Source organism: Carya illinoinensis, chromosome 2, assembly GCF_018687715.1.
Source record: "Carya illinoinensis cultivar Pawnee chromosome 2, C.illinoinensisPawnee_v1, whole genome shotgun sequence".
Classification (NCBI taxonomy): domain Eukaryota; kingdom Viridiplantae; phylum Streptophyta; class Magnoliopsida; order Fagales; family Juglandaceae; genus Carya; species Carya illinoinensis.
In genome coordinates, this window is record NC_056753.1 from 5279907 (window position 1) to 5298098 (window position 18192).

The 18192-nt window shown below is 37.3% G+C and overlaps 2 protein-coding genes and 1 pseudogene across 9 annotated transcripts; all 3 read left to right on the top strand.

Annotated features, from left to right (window-relative positions):
- Positions 1 to 8: 8 nt before the first annotated feature.
- LOC122298633 (tRNA-specific adenosine deaminase TAD1-like) lies at positions 9 to 18044 on the top strand. Of its 8 annotated transcripts, XR_006239493.1 has the most exons (13): positions 12 to 705; positions 13597 to 13773; positions 13875 to 13995; positions 14287 to 14477; positions 14585 to 14719; positions 15219 to 15332; positions 15630 to 15799; positions 15879 to 15955; positions 16041 to 16160; positions 16236 to 16323; positions 16591 to 16710; positions 17219 to 17333; positions 17405 to 18044. XR_006239493.1 is itself a non-coding variant. In XM_043108484.1 (12 exons), the coding sequence occupies exons 2-11, from the start codon at positions 13638 to 13640 to the stop codon at positions 17327 to 17329; spliced, it is 1263 nt and encodes a 420-aa protein (XP_042964418.1). In that variant the 5' UTR covers positions 13 to 705; positions 13597 to 13637; the 3' UTR covers positions 17330 to 17333; positions 17405 to 18044. The 8 variants fall into 8 exon arrangements, 1 of the variants encoding a protein (XP_042964418.1); XR_006239485.1 differs by having other exon boundaries at positions 11 to 705; positions 16236 to 17130; XR_006239488.1 differs by having other exon boundaries at positions 11 to 705; positions 16236 to 16710.
- Positions 699 to 3269, top strand: LOC122298656 (tRNA-specific adenosine deaminase TAD1-like). The gene is made up of 8 exons (XM_043108508.1): positions 699 to 882; positions 983 to 1103; positions 1398 to 1588; positions 1696 to 1830; positions 2331 to 2444; positions 2744 to 2913; positions 2993 to 3060; positions 3146 to 3269. Exons 1-8 carry the CDS (start codon positions 747 to 749, stop codon positions 3267 to 3269), a joined length of 1059 nt encoding a protein of 352 aa, XP_042964442.1. The 5' UTR covers positions 699 to 746.
- Positions 3435 to 7640, top strand: LOC122298663 (annotated as a pseudogene).
- Positions 18045 to 18192: the final 148 nt, after the last annotated feature.

An 18192-nucleotide genomic window follows, 5' to 3' on the forward strand; every position in this document is an offset into this window, starting at 1 on the left:
ACTGAGTCTTCGGGTAGTTTCTTTTATAAATTTCATCTATCGTCCATCATCCCTTCCATCACAAGAAAACCCACTGATCAAGCTATTTACAGAGCTCGTCCTCCGCTTCTTGTCGGTGTGAAAAATCTCCACTGGTCTTCGTGCTCACAGATCAAGCTTCGTGGCGTCGTCTACTTCTCCAGCTCATGGTCTTTGTTCTCACAGAAGCTTTGTGGTTTGGTCTTCTTCTCCATTTTTACTTCGCACCGAGGTCTTCAAGTGGATCTCTGCGGGTATTTTCGTGGTTCACGAACTCCATGTGGGTCATCTTGCAAGAGGCCGTAAGCAGCCGCTGAGCTGGTTTTCTTCTTCATGTGAGTATTTTTGTGGGTATTTTCTACTGGTTCATCTTTGTGGGGGTGTGGCTCATCTTCGCATAAGAAAAACTCTGAAGGATTGCTGAAGAAGGATTGTACGTAGAAGGATTGCTGAAGAAAAACCAGTATTTTCTACTGGTTCATCTTCGCGCGGTTCATCTTCATGGTGAGGACTTACGAACATAGTGAAAATGGTTATAAGCTTCGTAGTCTTCAGAAATGACGAAAGGTTAACTTAGTTAAAACGGGGCGTAGTAATTTTTGACACATCAGCAGAGCCGTGTGTGCGCCGTTTGCGTTAGGCGACTGCATTTAGAGTTTTTCATCCTGCAGCAGTGTACTCCACAATATAACTTCGGCCCACTGACGTCGTCGCTGTCGGGAGTGAACATGGCAGGGGCGAGTTGGGGAGAGAGAGTCGCAGACAAGGTGTTCTCTCTCTATAACTCTCTCCCAAATAAAGGAAAGCCTCAGGGCCGTGAATTTACCGTCTTGGCCGCTTTTCTCCTCTCTTCTCCTTCTCAAGGTCTTCCCCCTCGCTTCACTTTCTATCAGTAGCTGTGCTCCGTTTGCTTTCCGATGGTTTATTCAATTTTTTTTTTTCCTTCTTTATGCTGGCATTTCAGAGCCGGAAGTTGTAGCATTGGGAACTGGGACCAAGTGCATCGGGCGCTCGCACCTGAGCCCGTACGGAGACGTTGTTAATGACTCGCACGCTGAGATTATCGCACGGAGAGCTTTACTGAGGTTTTCTCTATGCACTTGCTTGATTTTGTTGATTCTTTGATGTCATGTATTCGTGTAATATATGTTGGATATGTTGAGTAATTTTCGAATAACTAAAGTCGAAGATTGATATAGAATTGTGCGTCTTCTACATAGCTGTTGTCTAATGAACTTTGTCATTTGGGCTTTCCCTGGTTTGAGCTCTTTTACATTCTAGAGGTATAACATGTAAAGCTGAAGTTTTCTTAATTGGTTTGAATTATTCTTGTTGGTATTTTACGGTTTTTTCCTCTTGTTTTCCTTTCTATGCACCAGGTTTTTCTATGCACAGATTCAATGTCTTGCTCATTTTCATAGCAAGCGGAATTACATTGATGGAAGCAACAAGTTGCAAGGTTTTGATATCAACGGCTTGCCTTTTCAATTAGACGCTGATAGTCTTGGCAAAGTAAAGTACACATTGAAGCCGGGTTGGCAATTACATCTTTACATATCACAACGACCATGTAATTCTTAATGATGCTTTTTTCTGTTTTCTATTTGGATATGACGTTACCTTTGTCTTTGGACAAACTTCAATGTGGTTGAAGTATCACTCTCTTGTTTCTCGTAGGTGGGTTTACTTCGCCCAGTTGTCTGTTGTTTCCTCCCAAATGTAACACATCAAGAGAAAGGGATTCACAACCATATATGGGCGACCTCAACAATTCAATAAGCGAACCTTGCGAGGTTTCGGTAAAGAATAATGGTAACTATTAGTATGGTAGTTATTTTCTTCTTCTTCTTCCTCCTCCTGTCTCTTCCCCCTTTGTTAGACTACTTGGATACTTTTTTCTTGTTTGGGTTACTCATGTTACCTCACTTCTAGTCTTAGTTGATTCTTCGCAGCTGCTTCTTTCACTTTCTGTCAATTTTACTGGGGGTTAATGGTGCGTGTTAGATAGCAGTCATTGTGTTTCTAAACGTGCTTAAGACTGCCATTTTCATCTTGAATTACAACATTTCATATTTCTTTAGTGAAGAGTAAGATTACGGGTGGTGACTCTCTGCTTTATGGTAAATTGGTAATATTTATATTCTTTTTTCTTCTGATGAAAAAAAAAAAAAATGCATCAGTAGATAGGGTAAAGCCAAACTGTGAGCAACATTGTCTGCTGACAGTAGCTTTATTCTACTCTCTAGTTTGTGATGTTTGGACGAATGTTTTATTTGGTTTTACATACTCAAATTGCATGGATTCCTTCCCAGGTGTTGCTTCACAACACGTTGGTTCAGTTCAGAGAAAGCATATTTGGGGTGATACAACGTCACCAGTTAGCTGCTTTGACAAGATAGCCCGTTGGAATGTTGTGGGAGTTCAAGGTTTGCCCTTTAATGCCAAACTGTAATTCAATTTCGAAACCTAGATTCTTTTTCATTTTTGTTAAACTTACTAATCTTATCTTGATAGCATTTTGGTTGTTGGTTATTTACTTGATACTACTCAATATTACATTACATTGTGTGGTTGTGTGGCTGATGTGTGAAATTTTTTTGGACGCACTCGACACGATTTTTTTTGGGGTGAGACACTTGGGAGGTATTTATAATTTTAGTGAGAGTCTCTCTAGATTATTTAGTGCTGTATTGATGGCATCATGTCCTTCATTCTCTAATTTCAGGAGCGCTGCTTTCCTACTTTCTTCTGCCTGTTTACCTTTCCTCTGTTACTGTTGGAGGATCCCGAAACAGGCCTAAAAAGTTTCACTTAGAGGATCGCTTGAGAATAGCTTTATATGATCGAATCCAACCATTGTTGAAGGAGATAATGAGCCCCTTTCAGGTGAACCAGGTCTGTAAAGTCTGCAATATCTCTGTCAAATGGAAACTAATAGGGCTTATAAGAACATTAATCTTAACTCAATTCACAGCCACTATTCTGGTCAGCCCCAATACCACCAAAGGAGTTTCAGCATCCATTGAGTACCTTAACATGCGGGTACTTCAACTGAATTTTATCCATTCTAGTTGTCCACCTTACCCTATAATTGTATGGTGGTTACCTGTTTCTGTGTGATTGCCAGGTATTCAATATGTTGGAATAAGTCTGGCTTGCATGAAGTCATTATTGGAACCACTGGAAGAAAGCAAGGCACCCCTGCCAAAGGAGCACTTTCTCCATCTACAGAGTCATCTCTATGCAAGTAAGCTGACAAATATACATGAACTAATTTCACCTGTAGAAGGCATAAATCACAATCATCATTATTATTGCACAGAAAGCGATTATTGGAGATTTTCTTGTCACTGGAACATGAATGGCAAACTGAATACCCAGCCAACGAGATATCTTATCGAGCACTCAAGTTACCATTTAACTTTCTGCATGTTACAAATGTTATTGATTGGATTTTATGTTGTCCAGAAATCATGGTTGCTATACGACTTCTCAAGAAAAAAGTTGTGGTTTCAGTTCTCCTGGAAAACTTGTGCATTTGAATCATATGAATGTTGACCATGCCCTAGCTTCATCTAAGATTTGGTTTACTGTTTGAGGCAGCATCTTCTGGTCATACTCAGAGTGATTGAATTTTTAGCTTAATAAAATTCATAGTGGACTTTTGGTGACCTTGCTAGTGGAGTAGGATGACCTGATACAATAGTTGGTACTAGTACTAAGAGATTTATCAATTGGGGATATGCGGAGACAGCAGTTGATTTTCAATTTTCACCTGAAACCAGTGTGAGTTTGTTTCAGTAAGTTTTCTTACTCTTCTATCTCTCACTGGGCATATCTTTATTGTAAGAGTTAGACATCATTGTGGTAAATTACTCGATTTTTGGCAGAGGGTGAATGCTGAGAACGCTAATCATAAAATATTCATAAATTAATTAGCTGATTACGAAGAAAGATGTTTATTCTTTAGCTTGCAAAGAAACTATCATTAATGAAAATCAAATGGCAAAATGTACAAGTATGAGAGGGAGGGAGGCAAAAGCTGCAAGCATGTGATCAGTTTCATAATTTTCTGGCAATCCCTTTTGAAGAATCCTTGAACTGGACTTCAGATTTGGCATGTACAATCAAGCACTTGTATTTAGTGATTTGACCCACAAAAATTAAACTAGGTGCAGGTGGTATAGCAGTTGTATTGATGAGCTATATCTGATGAAAAGGTGAAAATTGGATTCAGTGAACTGGTAAAAATGGCTGAATATTTGTCATCTTATTTTAATGGGCTTGACATAGTAATTCCTTTGCAGCAAAGGGCTCAAGAATACATGACAATGTCAAAACTTTTTAAAGGAAGTCCAGCTTTCAGCAATTGGCCATTAAAACCAGCAGACACTGAGGTCTTCTCCATTTTCAGACAGTGAGGTGAGATTTGGGCTACTCATTTCGATTAGCACATCAGCAAGAGTTTGTAAATTGCTCTAAACGATCTGCAGGCATATTACCCATTCTTCATCCAAAGTGAGAGACGGTAAATAGATGAACAGCAAGTGCATGACGAGCTTTCATGGAGGAAAGTCAATATTTAATGAAACAGCAGTTTTGGGCCATTTAGAGAATGGAAGCAACGTCTTAAGTGCCTTTAAAGGCATGATCAATCGAGAGAACAGCCATTGCTTATGCAGTCACTGCAGCTCTTATGGTTCATTGGTTAGTATGAATGGGGTGAACGTTCCTCCATTGTAGCTGAGCTGTGCCATCAACCCATGTTGTTGCCACGCCAGAGTTGGGAAAAGTATAGGGAACTTTTGATTGCTCAGCCAAATGTAATCATTTTGATCTGTTATTAATTAGTTTGCCAATAGCAATGCCCCAAGTTTAGAGATGGTTACAAATCATAAGGTTCGTTTGTTAATAGTGCTACTATAAATCCAATTCTTAATTTTCAGATATAATCTGATTTTGGCACATTCTGGATATGAATAGGGCAAGTGAAAAATATGGCTGCTCCTTGACAGAAGCCATTGTTGGTTACTAGCTTGTGTTGTAATAAACTATTTGTATCAACTGCACGATGGATTTTACATAATTAGTTCGTTATATTATGCAATACACATGCTACACTTTATACAAAATAAGCCACACTTGATTGATGTGTCACATTTTCAACGATTTCTCATATCAACTACATAAATGCAGAGTTGTTCAAATGCATTGCATCTGTTCAATTGTGACTGGATGTGGCTTATTTTGTGTGAAGAATAGCATCTCTCATAAATTATTACACGCTCGAAGTAGAAGAGCTAATGTCCCTTGGGTTCTCACCATGATTAAATTCAGCTTTAACTGTCATCTTTCTTCACACTTTATTTCTTCCTCTAATATATTGTGAACAAGATTTTGGCAAAAGGAGAAAAAAAAGAAAAGAAAGGAAACTCTCATGATGATTCTATACATCCAAGAAATCCCTACATTTGACAAGCTTCAACAAAAGAATGTAACATGAATCAATCAACAAATAAAAGAAAGGCCAAAGCTTGAGTCAATAGAAAGATGGAGAGGAAAAAGAAAGAAAATAAGAAGAGAAGTATACATCTCTCTCTAAATCAATCAACAGTAGGCCTGCAAAGGCCAAAGCTTGCTTGGGAGATAACAGTGATTTCTTTAGCATTTAGAGCGCTCGCGCCTTAATTTAGACAAAATCAGAAGATGCCCAGCATTAACTCTAAATGATTATAACTTATAATTATGTAACTCCAAATGCTTTGTTATATGGTTTTGTATGCAGCTAATTCTGCTGTATGTTTTCTTAACATCCAAGGATAACACCTCTGATCTTAAAAGGGAACTTTTAACTCTAGAGAGTAAAATTTTTCCTTGGCTGTTCCCATGTCCTTGGCAACATTGTAGATTTGTGATTTTACTCTTTCACATAGGTCTACTTCACTGTGGGAAGAGTTGCCGGCGTTGGTGGATAAATTATCTTCAACCAGACATCAAACGTGGCCCCTTCACCCCCGAGGAAGAGAAGCTCGTGATACAGCTTCTTGGAATTCTTGGAAACCGGTACTTTATTTTGCTTCTTTGTTTGCATTCCATCAAGATCTCCTCAAGCGAGAGAGAGAGAGAGAGAGAGAGAGAATCTTATAATAATTATTAAAATGCGACCTCTATTGGAATTAATCCTATTATATAGAGTACGTCTACAAACCCTCAAGAGTCATTAGGATAATTCTAATAAACTATATTGGCATAAGAAGTGTTTTACAAACACTATATTGGCATGCTTATGGTTGATCTATATGTATTACAAACAAATGAAACTTGAAGTAAAATTGAATAATATAATGTGTCTGGAAACAGTCGTCACTACTCATTCACAGTTGAGAATCAAAACAAGCTGCAAATATGATAATGTAATCTGCATTCCCCTATATACTTTTCTAGATTGAACATATATGATGGTTGTTTATCAGCCAACCAAACGTCACTTCTGGTTTGACCACAAAACATTTTAGAACTCCGCTTATCTCTAGTTGTCAGATTGGAACTGATACACTGTGAATTTGTTGGTACCTGCTTTAATGCTCTTGTGATAATTTCCAGGTGGGCTGCTATTGCTTGTCAACTACCAGGGAGAATTGACAATGAGATAAAAAATTTGTGGAACACTCACCTGAAGAAGCGCCTCAATTGCATGGGCCTTGACCCCCAAACACATGAGCCTGTTATCTTGCAGTACAACTATCAAAGCATCTGCTTCGCCTACCACTCGCCACATTGCACAGTGGGAGAGTGCAAGGCTTGAAGCTGAAGCTCGGCTTTCAAGGGAGTCATTACTCTTCAATCCAGTTCCTGTGGGAGGTTCTGATTCTGACTATTTTCTTCGCATATGGAACTTAGAAGTTGGAGAATCATTTAGAAAGTTCAGTATGGGTGAAAAAACTCTCTGCCAGAACTCAGTTTCTCAGTCATCTTCATCTACCAAGTGTGGGTCAATTTCTCCAGTCATGACGGAGATTGACACCATTTTAGCTGGTTCCTCAGCCACAGGAAGAAATCAAAATGAAGATATTGAGTGCAAGAGCTTCAAATCCTACACTGACAAGATGATGGCTGCGAATGATTCGTCAAGCTTTGACGAGTTAGAGGATTCCTCAGACAACACAATAAAGCTGCTGTTTGATTTCCCCATCAACAATGACATGAGCTTTTTGGAAGAAGACATAGATAAGTATGCAATGCCTCCTGCCATGTTGACAGAAAACTCTTTCATCTGCCCCCTCTAAAACATGCTTCAAGCACAATTTGCCTCTGGGGCTTGTGTTGCTTTCCCCCGTTTTTTTTCCTTCTTGGTATTTAAGTTGTTGGAAGAATAGAGAGAAAGCAACTACTGAAGCCAAATTGAAGAGTACTTTGGTGATTTTTTTGGCTGAGTGCAGTTAGAAATGGCGCCTTACCATTTACTAGGTTTTGTTTATTAGACCTGGTTTGTCAGTATAATATAGGAGGCTCCTCATTCGAAATTTCCGTGCTAGATAAGCACATCAGGTCTTCCTTGTACTTATGCTGTGTGGATGATGGAGACATGATGGGGATCAGGCAAATTAATATTAACTATTTTCTCTAGCCTTCTCACCACTGAAACCTGTTCAAAATCTATTTTTGTTGCCGTCCTGACTTGTTTTCCACAATATCATTCTACTTAGCGTACACCTCATAACAAGTTTCATCTTCTTCCATTCTACCTTACTCAAACCAGATAGTTAACTTTTGAAGTCTTGAATTTTTAACCCTTTCAGTTTCTTCATGCTCCTTTCTCAATTTCACACATTGATATTCATTTAAGTTCTCAGTAAAAATATTTATAAAAATAACATGTCAACTTTGACTGTTCCAATTCAATTCATTATTTCACCTTAAATTAAGTACTAATGTCTGTAAGAGTATTAACACCCTCGACAAAAGTAAAAGGTTTGTTCCATCCTTTCTCTGCAAACACCTGTATCTATTCATCATAGAATTTCAAAAAAATCTCAACACTCATAATATATCTGCTGACTCTCGACTCGGCCGAGTTTGGATAGAGAAATGCTTCTATCTCTTTCATTTTTTAAAATCTCATAAAACATTTTATCTCAAACCATTTCTAACTCATCTCATCTCAACTCATTTATCTTACTACTATTTACAAACCATCTCAACTCACTATTCAAATTAGGGGTGCTATCTACACCATACGGTGCGGGGTAGACCCCCCTGCCCCTGTATGGGGCGAATGAGAAATTTTTTCCTTCTCCCCCACCCCCGATGTGTAGGGGCGGCATAACGGGGTGCGGATTGAAGGGCAATCCGTCCCCCTGCATCCTATTGAGTCTTGGGTCCCGAAGCAGTTTCTAGGCTAAAAATGGTCCAGAAAACGCTGAAATGGGCCAAAAATGGCCCACAAACTTTTATTGGCCCAAAAAAGCTTTTTGGCCATTTTCAGCCCATAAAATTAGAAGTAAAAAGAAAAAAAAAATTAAAAACCAAATTTTTAAAAAAAAAATGTGTCTTGGATGATAATTGATTTTATGGCTAATAAAATTTACTAGTCCAAGAGTCTAATACCTAATAAACTAATAATTTTTAACTAAACTATTACAAAATTGAAAGGCTAAACTATTACAAAATTATAAACATAAAAGTGTCTAAGAAATATTGTATCAACATTACAAATCATTGAATACAAAATATGAACAAATAATTCAAATTTTGAATATTCTAAAAAGAGAGATGTCAGTTGTGGCTTGTCTTTGACTATGACAATTGGGGCGGCCCGGGTTTGAGCACATATTTATGTTGCAGCGGATTTAGACGTCGTCTCATGTGTTATTACAATAATTAATATTAAAATTAAAAACGATAAAATCAAAATGAATATAAATAAATCAAATAAAATAAAAAATAATTATCAGGTGATCCAAATCCAGACTGATCACTACCCTCCTCATCGGTCTTTCTAAAATCTAAAATATCTGGAACATGAATATCCTTCCTATCGTCCAACTCTATGTGCATATCAGTGCCTCCACAGTTATAGCAGACAATGAACTACGGAAAGGATTCAATATGGGATCTCCGGTACTAAAGGCTAACTCTGAGGCAACTGTGCTAATAGGAATAGCCAAAATACAGCGAGCAATCGCAGAAATAATGGGATATTTCTTTGATGCATTCTTCCATCATCCTAATATATCGAAATTATCATCATCATCTTGGACTATATCCGCTGACAAATAGTTTTCTAACTCTGAAACCACCTCCTTAGATTGATGGACTAGTGTGGGATTTTGTGCGAGGGTCTTAGTCCACGGCATTCTGCGCTTCTTTGTAGGAGGCCCGGTCACGGTGTCTGTAGAAGGCATTGGAGTAGGTGTATGTGTCTTGGATGCAATACCACCCTTAATTCCATTAAACTCATTATACAATTTTTTCAGGATATCTCGGGCCAATTCACCAATAAGATCAGTCCATGCCTGATCGTGAGCAAGTCTCAAATCATATAACAAGCCTAAAACTTTCAGAAGGGAATCAAGAATAACAGTCACATATAATAAAATATTCATTCTAGTCAAATCTCCCCAATACTTGTCATATTTTAGCATCATGGTTATTGTCATCCCCCTCATCCTTTCAGTGGAACCCCTACGCATATCTTCTAATTCTTCTTTCACCGTACATATTTGTTGACAAAACCCATGGGATATAGGGTATAAAAAATCAGATATATTCAATGTGACATCGTAAAATAATCCGAGAAAATCAACAAAAGTAGAAACTACCACCCAATCATCATCATTAGGCTTTCTTAATCCCCCGTGCCCAACAAAATATTTCACATATTGGATGTCTTCATCACCCAATAATTGAAAAGCTATCTTATATTCTTGGGCCGCCTCCAACATTAAGAAGGTTGAGTTCCATCTCGTAGAAACATCAGTACAAAAAAGAATAACATCAGTACAAAGACCATTCTTCGATGTTATGCCCGCAGCTTTTGCAGCAATTTTGAATTTCTCCAATCTAGAATGAGAAGACCTCACAAATTTTACGGTCATTCTAACTCATGCAACCGAGTCATCAACATCTTTCAACCCCTCAGTCACAATTAAGTTCAAAATATGTGCAGCACATCTAACATGCAAATATTCACCACCTAAGAGTGTCTTATTTGCATCTTTAAGATAATTCTTTAGATATCCAAAAGCAACATCATTAGACGACGCATTATCAACCGAAACAGTCAAAATCTTTTCCAACCTCCACTCCTTTATTGCGGCCTCCAAGGCCTTCCTAATCGTCTTACCCTTATGATCAGTTATTTGACAAAATTTAATAATCTTTTTGTGAAGAACCCAATCAAATGCATAGTCAACGACATATAATTCATATTTTGGATAGAAGTCCAAGTATCGGTAGTGAGTTAAACTACCAAACCCGCCAATTGGCCCCTCAAAACATCTTTATATTTTATGTACATCTTTTTAATATCCTTTGCCACAGTGTGACAAGAAGGAAACGTAAATCTCGGTTCCAACTCTTGGTCAAATTCTTGGAACCCTTTACTTTCCACAAACTGAAAAGGCAACTCGTCCATGATAATTATACGAGCTAACTTCCTTCTACACTCATTGGGATTATACTTCGTATACCCCTTCAATGTTGGACCCCCGGCCCCACTACTCCCATCTGCCATTTTAATATCTAGTCTAGATTGACCCTTCTCTACTAAGGATTTTAATATGAGACTCTTCTTGCATTGTTTATCTAAATGGACCTTCAACTGGGATGTACCATATTTCCTATAGTGACATATATAGATTTTTCCACAGTGATTACATTTAACTTGTGGGTTGTTGGGGTCACCACCCTCTAATTTGGTAAAATGTTGCCAAACTATGGACACAGGTTTCTTGCCCTGTGTGGGTTTCGGGGCAGGGCAAGGTGTACTCCCTGTAGGGGTAGGAGTAGGTTTAAGTTCTGGGGTAGGGGTATTGGTTGGGGCAAGCGAGCTATCACCGAAATCCAAATCCATTTGAGAAGAAATTCCTGATTCCCCAACACAATAAAAAATTTTCAAAGTGCAATTCAACACAATCATCAAACTGCTAGGTTGCGTTGTTCTAAATTTATTAAGATTTGAAACATACTTACAAGTAGAACAAATACACCATACACCGAATGGTTGCTCTAAAGGTTAATTTAAAATTGAATATGGCATATACACAGTAAGTTTGAACAATCTAGAGTATGTGAGGATGAATTTGATTTTCTATTTAATTTTTAAAAAAATTATGATTTTTAAATGATGATAGTTTAAAAAATTGTTCTCATTCTTGAAAATTTCCTCTAACATGGTAAGATATAAACAACCTAAAGTTGTTATCAACATTGAAAAAGATAACAAGCAAAGTTTTGCAATAAAAAACTAAATACAAATAGTAGACCCACACATTGATTTAGGGGTTTCATTGATTGAAACCCCTAAAAGAAATTAGGGTTCCAATCCGAAACCCTAAATTGATTTAGGGGTTTCATGATTTAAGCTTTCCGAAACAATTAAAATTAAAAAAAAAAAATCAAATAAAATGGAATCAATCACAATCATAGCAAGAAAACAGTGAATACACATGCACAATCCACGAATCCATAGCACACAAGTCACAAATTCTCATCCTCCATCTCGGATTCAACCCATCCTTCCTCCAATCTCCGATCAAAACTAAAAAAAAAAAAAAAAAAAAAAAAAAAAAACAACGGAGAAAATGTTAAAAGAGTTGTCTTACCTTTGCGACAGCGAGAGTGGAAGTGGAACGGCAAACTACAAGTACCGAGCGGCGTGTGTCCGCGTCATGCGAGAGAGAGGAGGGAAAGGGCTTGGGGACTGGGGACTACAACTGAGAGAGATAGAGAGTGAGAGGAGACTGGAGAGTGGAGAGTGTTCGAGAAGCTGTCGAGGGGAAGGGGGCGATGTGGGGAGGGAGGGAGGGGGGGTGGTTAGGCCTTAAGGTTAAACACTTAATGAAACCACCGGGGTATTGAAACGGCGTCGTTTTGTCATATACAAAACTGTGTCGTTAAATATATAATATATATTATATATATTACAAAGCGGGGTCACGGCCCCTCCGTCCCCCACCTCCACTGGGGGGCTTCCATATGGGCGGGGGGGCCCGTCCCCTACCCTTTTGGTGGGGATACCCCACCCTGCATATGTGGGGGTGGGGTGAACAGGGCAGAGCAGAGGGGTCCGGGGCCCTGCTGTCCACCCCTAATCCAAACCAGGCCGCTTCTTCTATAGCACCTTCACTGGCGAACTTGCTCATTCAAACACGATTGTGTTTGATTATTGAATCAAATTCAACTCATCTCAAACAAATCATTGATGTGGGATTCACTATTTTTCTAACTTCTTATAAAAAAGTAAAACTTATCTCAACCTATTTCATACATTTCAACTTAAAAATTTAAACCCATCTTAACCTAAAAAAATTAAATTCATCTCAATCAGACTCACAAAATATTACTATTCACAACTCATCTTAACATCTAAACGTAACTTAGAACTTTAATGAACTCACGAGTAATAAAATAAAGGATGATCAAACAATGATGTTATGGTGGTGGAGGTTATAATAATAAAAGAGAAACAATAGTTGATATGCTGAAAATTATGAAATTTGAATTTTAAAAGAAAACGAACAAAATAAGTTTTATAAATAAAATTGTAAAATTATAAGTATATGTAGCACTACTCATTCACATATTGTGTTGTATAAAGTCTTTAATTATCTCATAAATGCTGAGAAACCCTAATCCATTTAAAGTCTATTTCCCAACTTGCTTGAATTCATAAAATCAAACCAATTTATTATAAGTTATGCTCAACACAATTTTGAGTTCTTACATTTGGTTGCCTTGTTGATTTCTCTAAGTACTAGCATTGATTTTTCTATATGCATATTTAAAATCACATCTTTTGAAGATTGATTATGTATATAAAAAATAAAAATAAAAACTTTCACATTAGATTATGCATCTTTAGTTCATTTTATTTTATTTTTTATTTTTTTCTTAAAATTATTATTTTTATATATTTTACAATTAGCACAATATGCTCAAAAATATCAATTCTATATATATAAATATTACCAATTTCATATATTAAAATGAACAATTTTATTAATAAATATTAATATGTACTAAAAAATACTTTGTATCATCAACTTAATACAAATTTTATATATCAAAATTATCTTAATACAAATTTTACAAAGTTGATTTTAATGAGTATGAGAGAGAGAAAAAAATAGTAAAATAATATTTGCATAAGTAAATAGTCTTTTTTCAAATTTGAAAAAATATTATTTATAACTATGGTATAATTTAATATAGACTTATTTAACAAAATATTATATAAATATAAAGATAATATAAAGCTGCATAAACTATTTTCAATGGTCTCACATAAAAATTTGAATATAAAATTTATGAAATTTCACATGGAATGGGCTATCCTCCAGCCATGTACTCGACAATATAACTTCGGCCCACTGACGTCGTCGCTGTCGGGAGTGAACATGGCAGGGGCGAGTTGGGGAGAGAGAGTCGCAGACAAGGTGTTCTCTCTCTATAACTCTCTCCCAAAGAAAGGAAAGCCTCAGGGCCGTGAAGTTACCGTCTTGGCCGCTTTTCTCCTCTCTTCTCCTTCTCAAGGTCTTCCCCCTCGCTTCACTTTCTATCAATAGCTGTGCTCCGTTTGCTTTCCGATGGTTTATTCAATTTTTTTTATCTTCTTCTTTATGTTGGCATTTCAGAGCCGGAAGTTGTAGCATTGGGAACTGGGACCAAGTGCATCGGGCGCTCGCTCCTGAGCCCGTACGGAGACGTTGTTAATGACTCGCACGCTGAGATTATCGCACGAAGAGCTTTACTGAGGTTTTCTCTATGCACTTGCTTGGTTTTGTTGATTCTTTGATGTCATGTATTGGTGTAATATATGTTGTATATGTTGTGTAATTTTCGAATAACTAAAGTCGAAGATTGATATAGAATTGTGCGTCTTCTATATCGCTGTTGTCTAATGAATGTCATTTGGGCTTTCTCTAGTTTGAGTTCTTTTACATTCTAGAGGTATAACATGTAAAGCTGAAGTTTTCTTAATGGGTTTGAATTATTCTTGTTGGTGTTTTACGGTTTTATCCTCTTGTTTTCCTTTCTATGCACCAGGTTTTTCTATGCACAGATTCAATGTCTTGCTCATTTTCATAGGAAGCAGAATTACATTGATGGAAGCAACAAGTTGCAAGGTTTTGATATCAACGACTTGCCTTTTCAATTAGACCCTGATAGTCTTGGCCAAGTAAAGTACACATTGAAGCCGGGTTGGCAATTACATCTTTACATATCACAACCACCATGTAATTCTTAATGATGCTTTTTTCTGTTTTCTATTTGGATATGACATTACCTTTGTCTTTGGACAAACTTCAAGGTGGTTGAAGTATCACTCTCTTGTTTCTCGTAGGTGGGTTTGCTTCGCGCAGTTGTCTGTTGTTTCCTCCCAAATGTAACACATCAAGAGAAAGGGATTCACAACCATATATGGGGGACCTCAACAATTCCATAAGCGAACCTTGGGAGGTTTCGGTAAAGAATAATGGTAACTATTAGTATGGTAGTTATTTTCTTCTTCTTCCTCCTCCTGGATCTTCCCCCTTTCTTAGACTACTTGGATACTTTTTTCTTGTTTGGGTTACTCATGTTACCTCACTTCTAGTCTTAGCTGATTCTTCGCAGGTGCTTCTTTCACTTTCTGTCAATTTTACTGGGGGTTAACGGTGCATGTTAGATAGCAGTCATTGTGTTTCTAAACGTGCTCAAGACTGCCATTTTCATCTTGAATTACAACATTTCATATTTCTTTAGTGAAGAGTAAGATTATGGGTGGTGACTCTCTGCTTTATGGTAAATTGGTAATATTTATATTCTTTTTTCTTCTGATGAAAAAAAGAAAAAAAATGCATCAGTAGATAGGGTAAAGCCAAAATGTGAGCAACATTGTCTGCTGACGGTAGCTTTATTCTACTCTCTAGTTTGTGATGTTTGGACGAATGTTTTATTTGGTTTTACATACTCAAATTGCATGGATTCCTTCCCAGGTGTTGCTTCACAACACTTTGGTTCAGTTCAGAGGAAGCCTGGTCGGGGTGATACAACGTCATCAGTTAGCTGCTCTGACAAGATAGCCCGTTGGAATGTTGTGGGAGTTCAAGGTTTGCCCTTTAATGCCAAACTGTAATTCAATTTCGAAGCCTAGATTCTTTTTCATTTTTGTTAAACTTACTAAACTTATCTTGATAGCATTTTGGTTTTTGGTTATTTACTTGATACTACTCAATATTACATTACATTGTCTGGTTGTGTGGCTGATGTGTGAAATTTTTTTGGACGCACTTGACATGATTTTTTTTGGGGTGAGACACTTGGGAGGTATTTATAATTTTAGTGAGTCTCTCGAGATTATTTAGTGCTGTATTGATGGCATCATGTCCTTCATTCTCTAATTTCAGGAGCGCTGCTTTCCTACTTTCTTCTGCCTGTTTACCTTTCCTCTGTTACTGTTGGAGGATCCCCAAACAGTCCTAAAGAGTTTCAATCAGAGGATTGCTTGAGAATAGCTTTATATGATCGAATCCAACCATTGTTGAAGGAGATAATAAGCCCCTTTCAGGTGAACCAGGTCTGTAAAGTCTGCAATATCTCTGTAAAATGGAAACTAATAGGGCTTATAAGAACATTAATCTTAACTCAATTCACAGCCACTATTCTGGTCAGCCCCAATACCACCAAAGGAGTTTCAGCATTCTGAGACAGCATTGAGTACCTTAACATGCGGGTACTTCAACTGAATTTTATCCATTCTAGTTGTCCACCTTACCCTATAATTGTATGGTGGTTACCTGTTTCTGTGTGATTGCCAGGTATTCAATATGTTGGAATAAGTCTGGCTTGCATGAAGTCATTCTTGGAACCACTGGAAGAAAGCAAGGCACCTCTGCCAAAGGAGCACTTTCTCCATCTACAGAGTCATTTCTATGCAAGTAAGCTGACAAATATACATGAACTAACTTCACCTGTAGAAGGCATAAATCACAATCATCATTATTATTGCACAGAAAGCAATTATTGGAGATTTTCTTGTCACTAGAACATGAATGGCAAACTGAATACCCAGCCAACGAGATATCTTATCGAGCACTCAAGGTAGCATTTAATTTTCTGAATGTTACAAATGTTATTGATTGGATTTTATGTTGTCCAGAAATCATGGTTGCTATACGACTTCTTAAGAAAAAATTTTTGGTTTCAGTTCTCCTGGAAAACTTGTGCATTTGAATCATATGAATGTTGACCATGCCCTAGCTTCATCTATTTGGTTTACTGTTTGAGGCAGCATCTTCTGGTCATACTCTTAGAGATTGAATTTTTAGCTTAATAAAATTCATAGTGGACTTTTGGTGACCTTGCTAGTGGAGTAGGATGACCCGATACAATAGTCGGTACTAGTACTAAGAGATTTATCAATTGGGGATATGCGGAGACAGCAGTTGATTTTCAATTTTCACCTGAAACCAGTGTGAGTTTGTTTCAGTAAGTTTTCTTACCCTTTTATCTCTCATTGGGCATATCTTTATTGTAAGAGTTAGACATCATTGTGGTAAATTACTCGATTTTTGGCAGACGGTGAATGCTGAGAACACTAATCATAAAATATTCATGAATTAATTAGCTGATTACAAAGAAAGATGTTTATTGTTTAGCTTGCAAAGAAACTATCATTAATGAAAATCAAATGGCAAAATGTACAAGTATGAGAGGAAGGGAGGCAAAAGCTGCAAGCATGTGATCAGTTTCATAATTTTCTGGCAACCCCTTTTGAAGAATCCTTGAACTGGACTTCAGATTTGGGATGTACAATCAAGCACTTGTATTTAGTGATTTGACCCACAAAAATTAAACAAGGTGCAGGTGGTTTAGCAGTTGTATTCATCAGCTATATCTGATGAAAAGGTGAAAATTGGATTTCAGTGAGCTGGTAAAAATGGCTGAATATTTGTTATCTTCTTTTAATGGGCTTGACATAGTAATTCCTTTGCAGCAAAGGGCTCAAGAATACATGACAATGTCAAAACTTTTTAAAGGAAGTCCACCTTTCAGCAATTGGCTATTAAAACCAGTTGACACTGAGGCCTACTCCATTTTCAGATAGTGAGGTGAGATATGGGCTACTCATTTCGATTAGCACATCAGCAAGAGTTTGTAAATCGCTCTAAATGATCTGCAGGCATATTACCCATTCTTCATCCAAAGTGAAAGACGGTAAATAGATGAACAGCAAGTGCATGACGAGCTTTCATGGAGGAAAGTCAATATTTAATGAAACAGCAGTTTTGGGCCACTTAGAGAATGGAAGCAACGTCTTAAGTGCCTTTAAAGTCATGATCAATCGAGAGAACAGCCATTGCTTATGCTGTCACTGCAGCTCTTATGGTTCATTGATTAGTATGAATGGGGTGAACGTTCCTCCATTGTAGCTGAGCTGTGCCATCAACCCATGTTGTTGGCACGCCTAGAGTTGGGAAAAGTATTGGGAACTTTTGATTGCTCAGCCAAATGTAATCATTTTGATCTTTTATTAATTAGTTTGTCAATAGAAATGCCCCAAGTTTAGAGATGGTTACAAATCATAAGGTTCGTTTGTTAATAGTGCTACTATAAATCCAATTCTTAATTTTCAGATATAATCTGATCTTGGCACATTCTGGATATCAATAGGGCAAGTGAAAAATATGGCTGCTCCTTGACAGAAGCCATTGTTGGTTACTAGCTTGTGTTGTAATAAACTATTTGTATCAACTGCACGATGGATTTTACATAATTAGTTCGTTATATTATGCAATACACATGCTACACTTTATACAAAATTAGTCACACTTGATTGATGTGTCACATTTTCAACGATTTCTCATATCAACTACATAAATGCAGAGCTGTTCAAATGCATTCCATCTGTTCAAGTGTGACTGGATGTGGCTTATTTTGTGTGAAGAATAGCATCTCTCATAAATTATT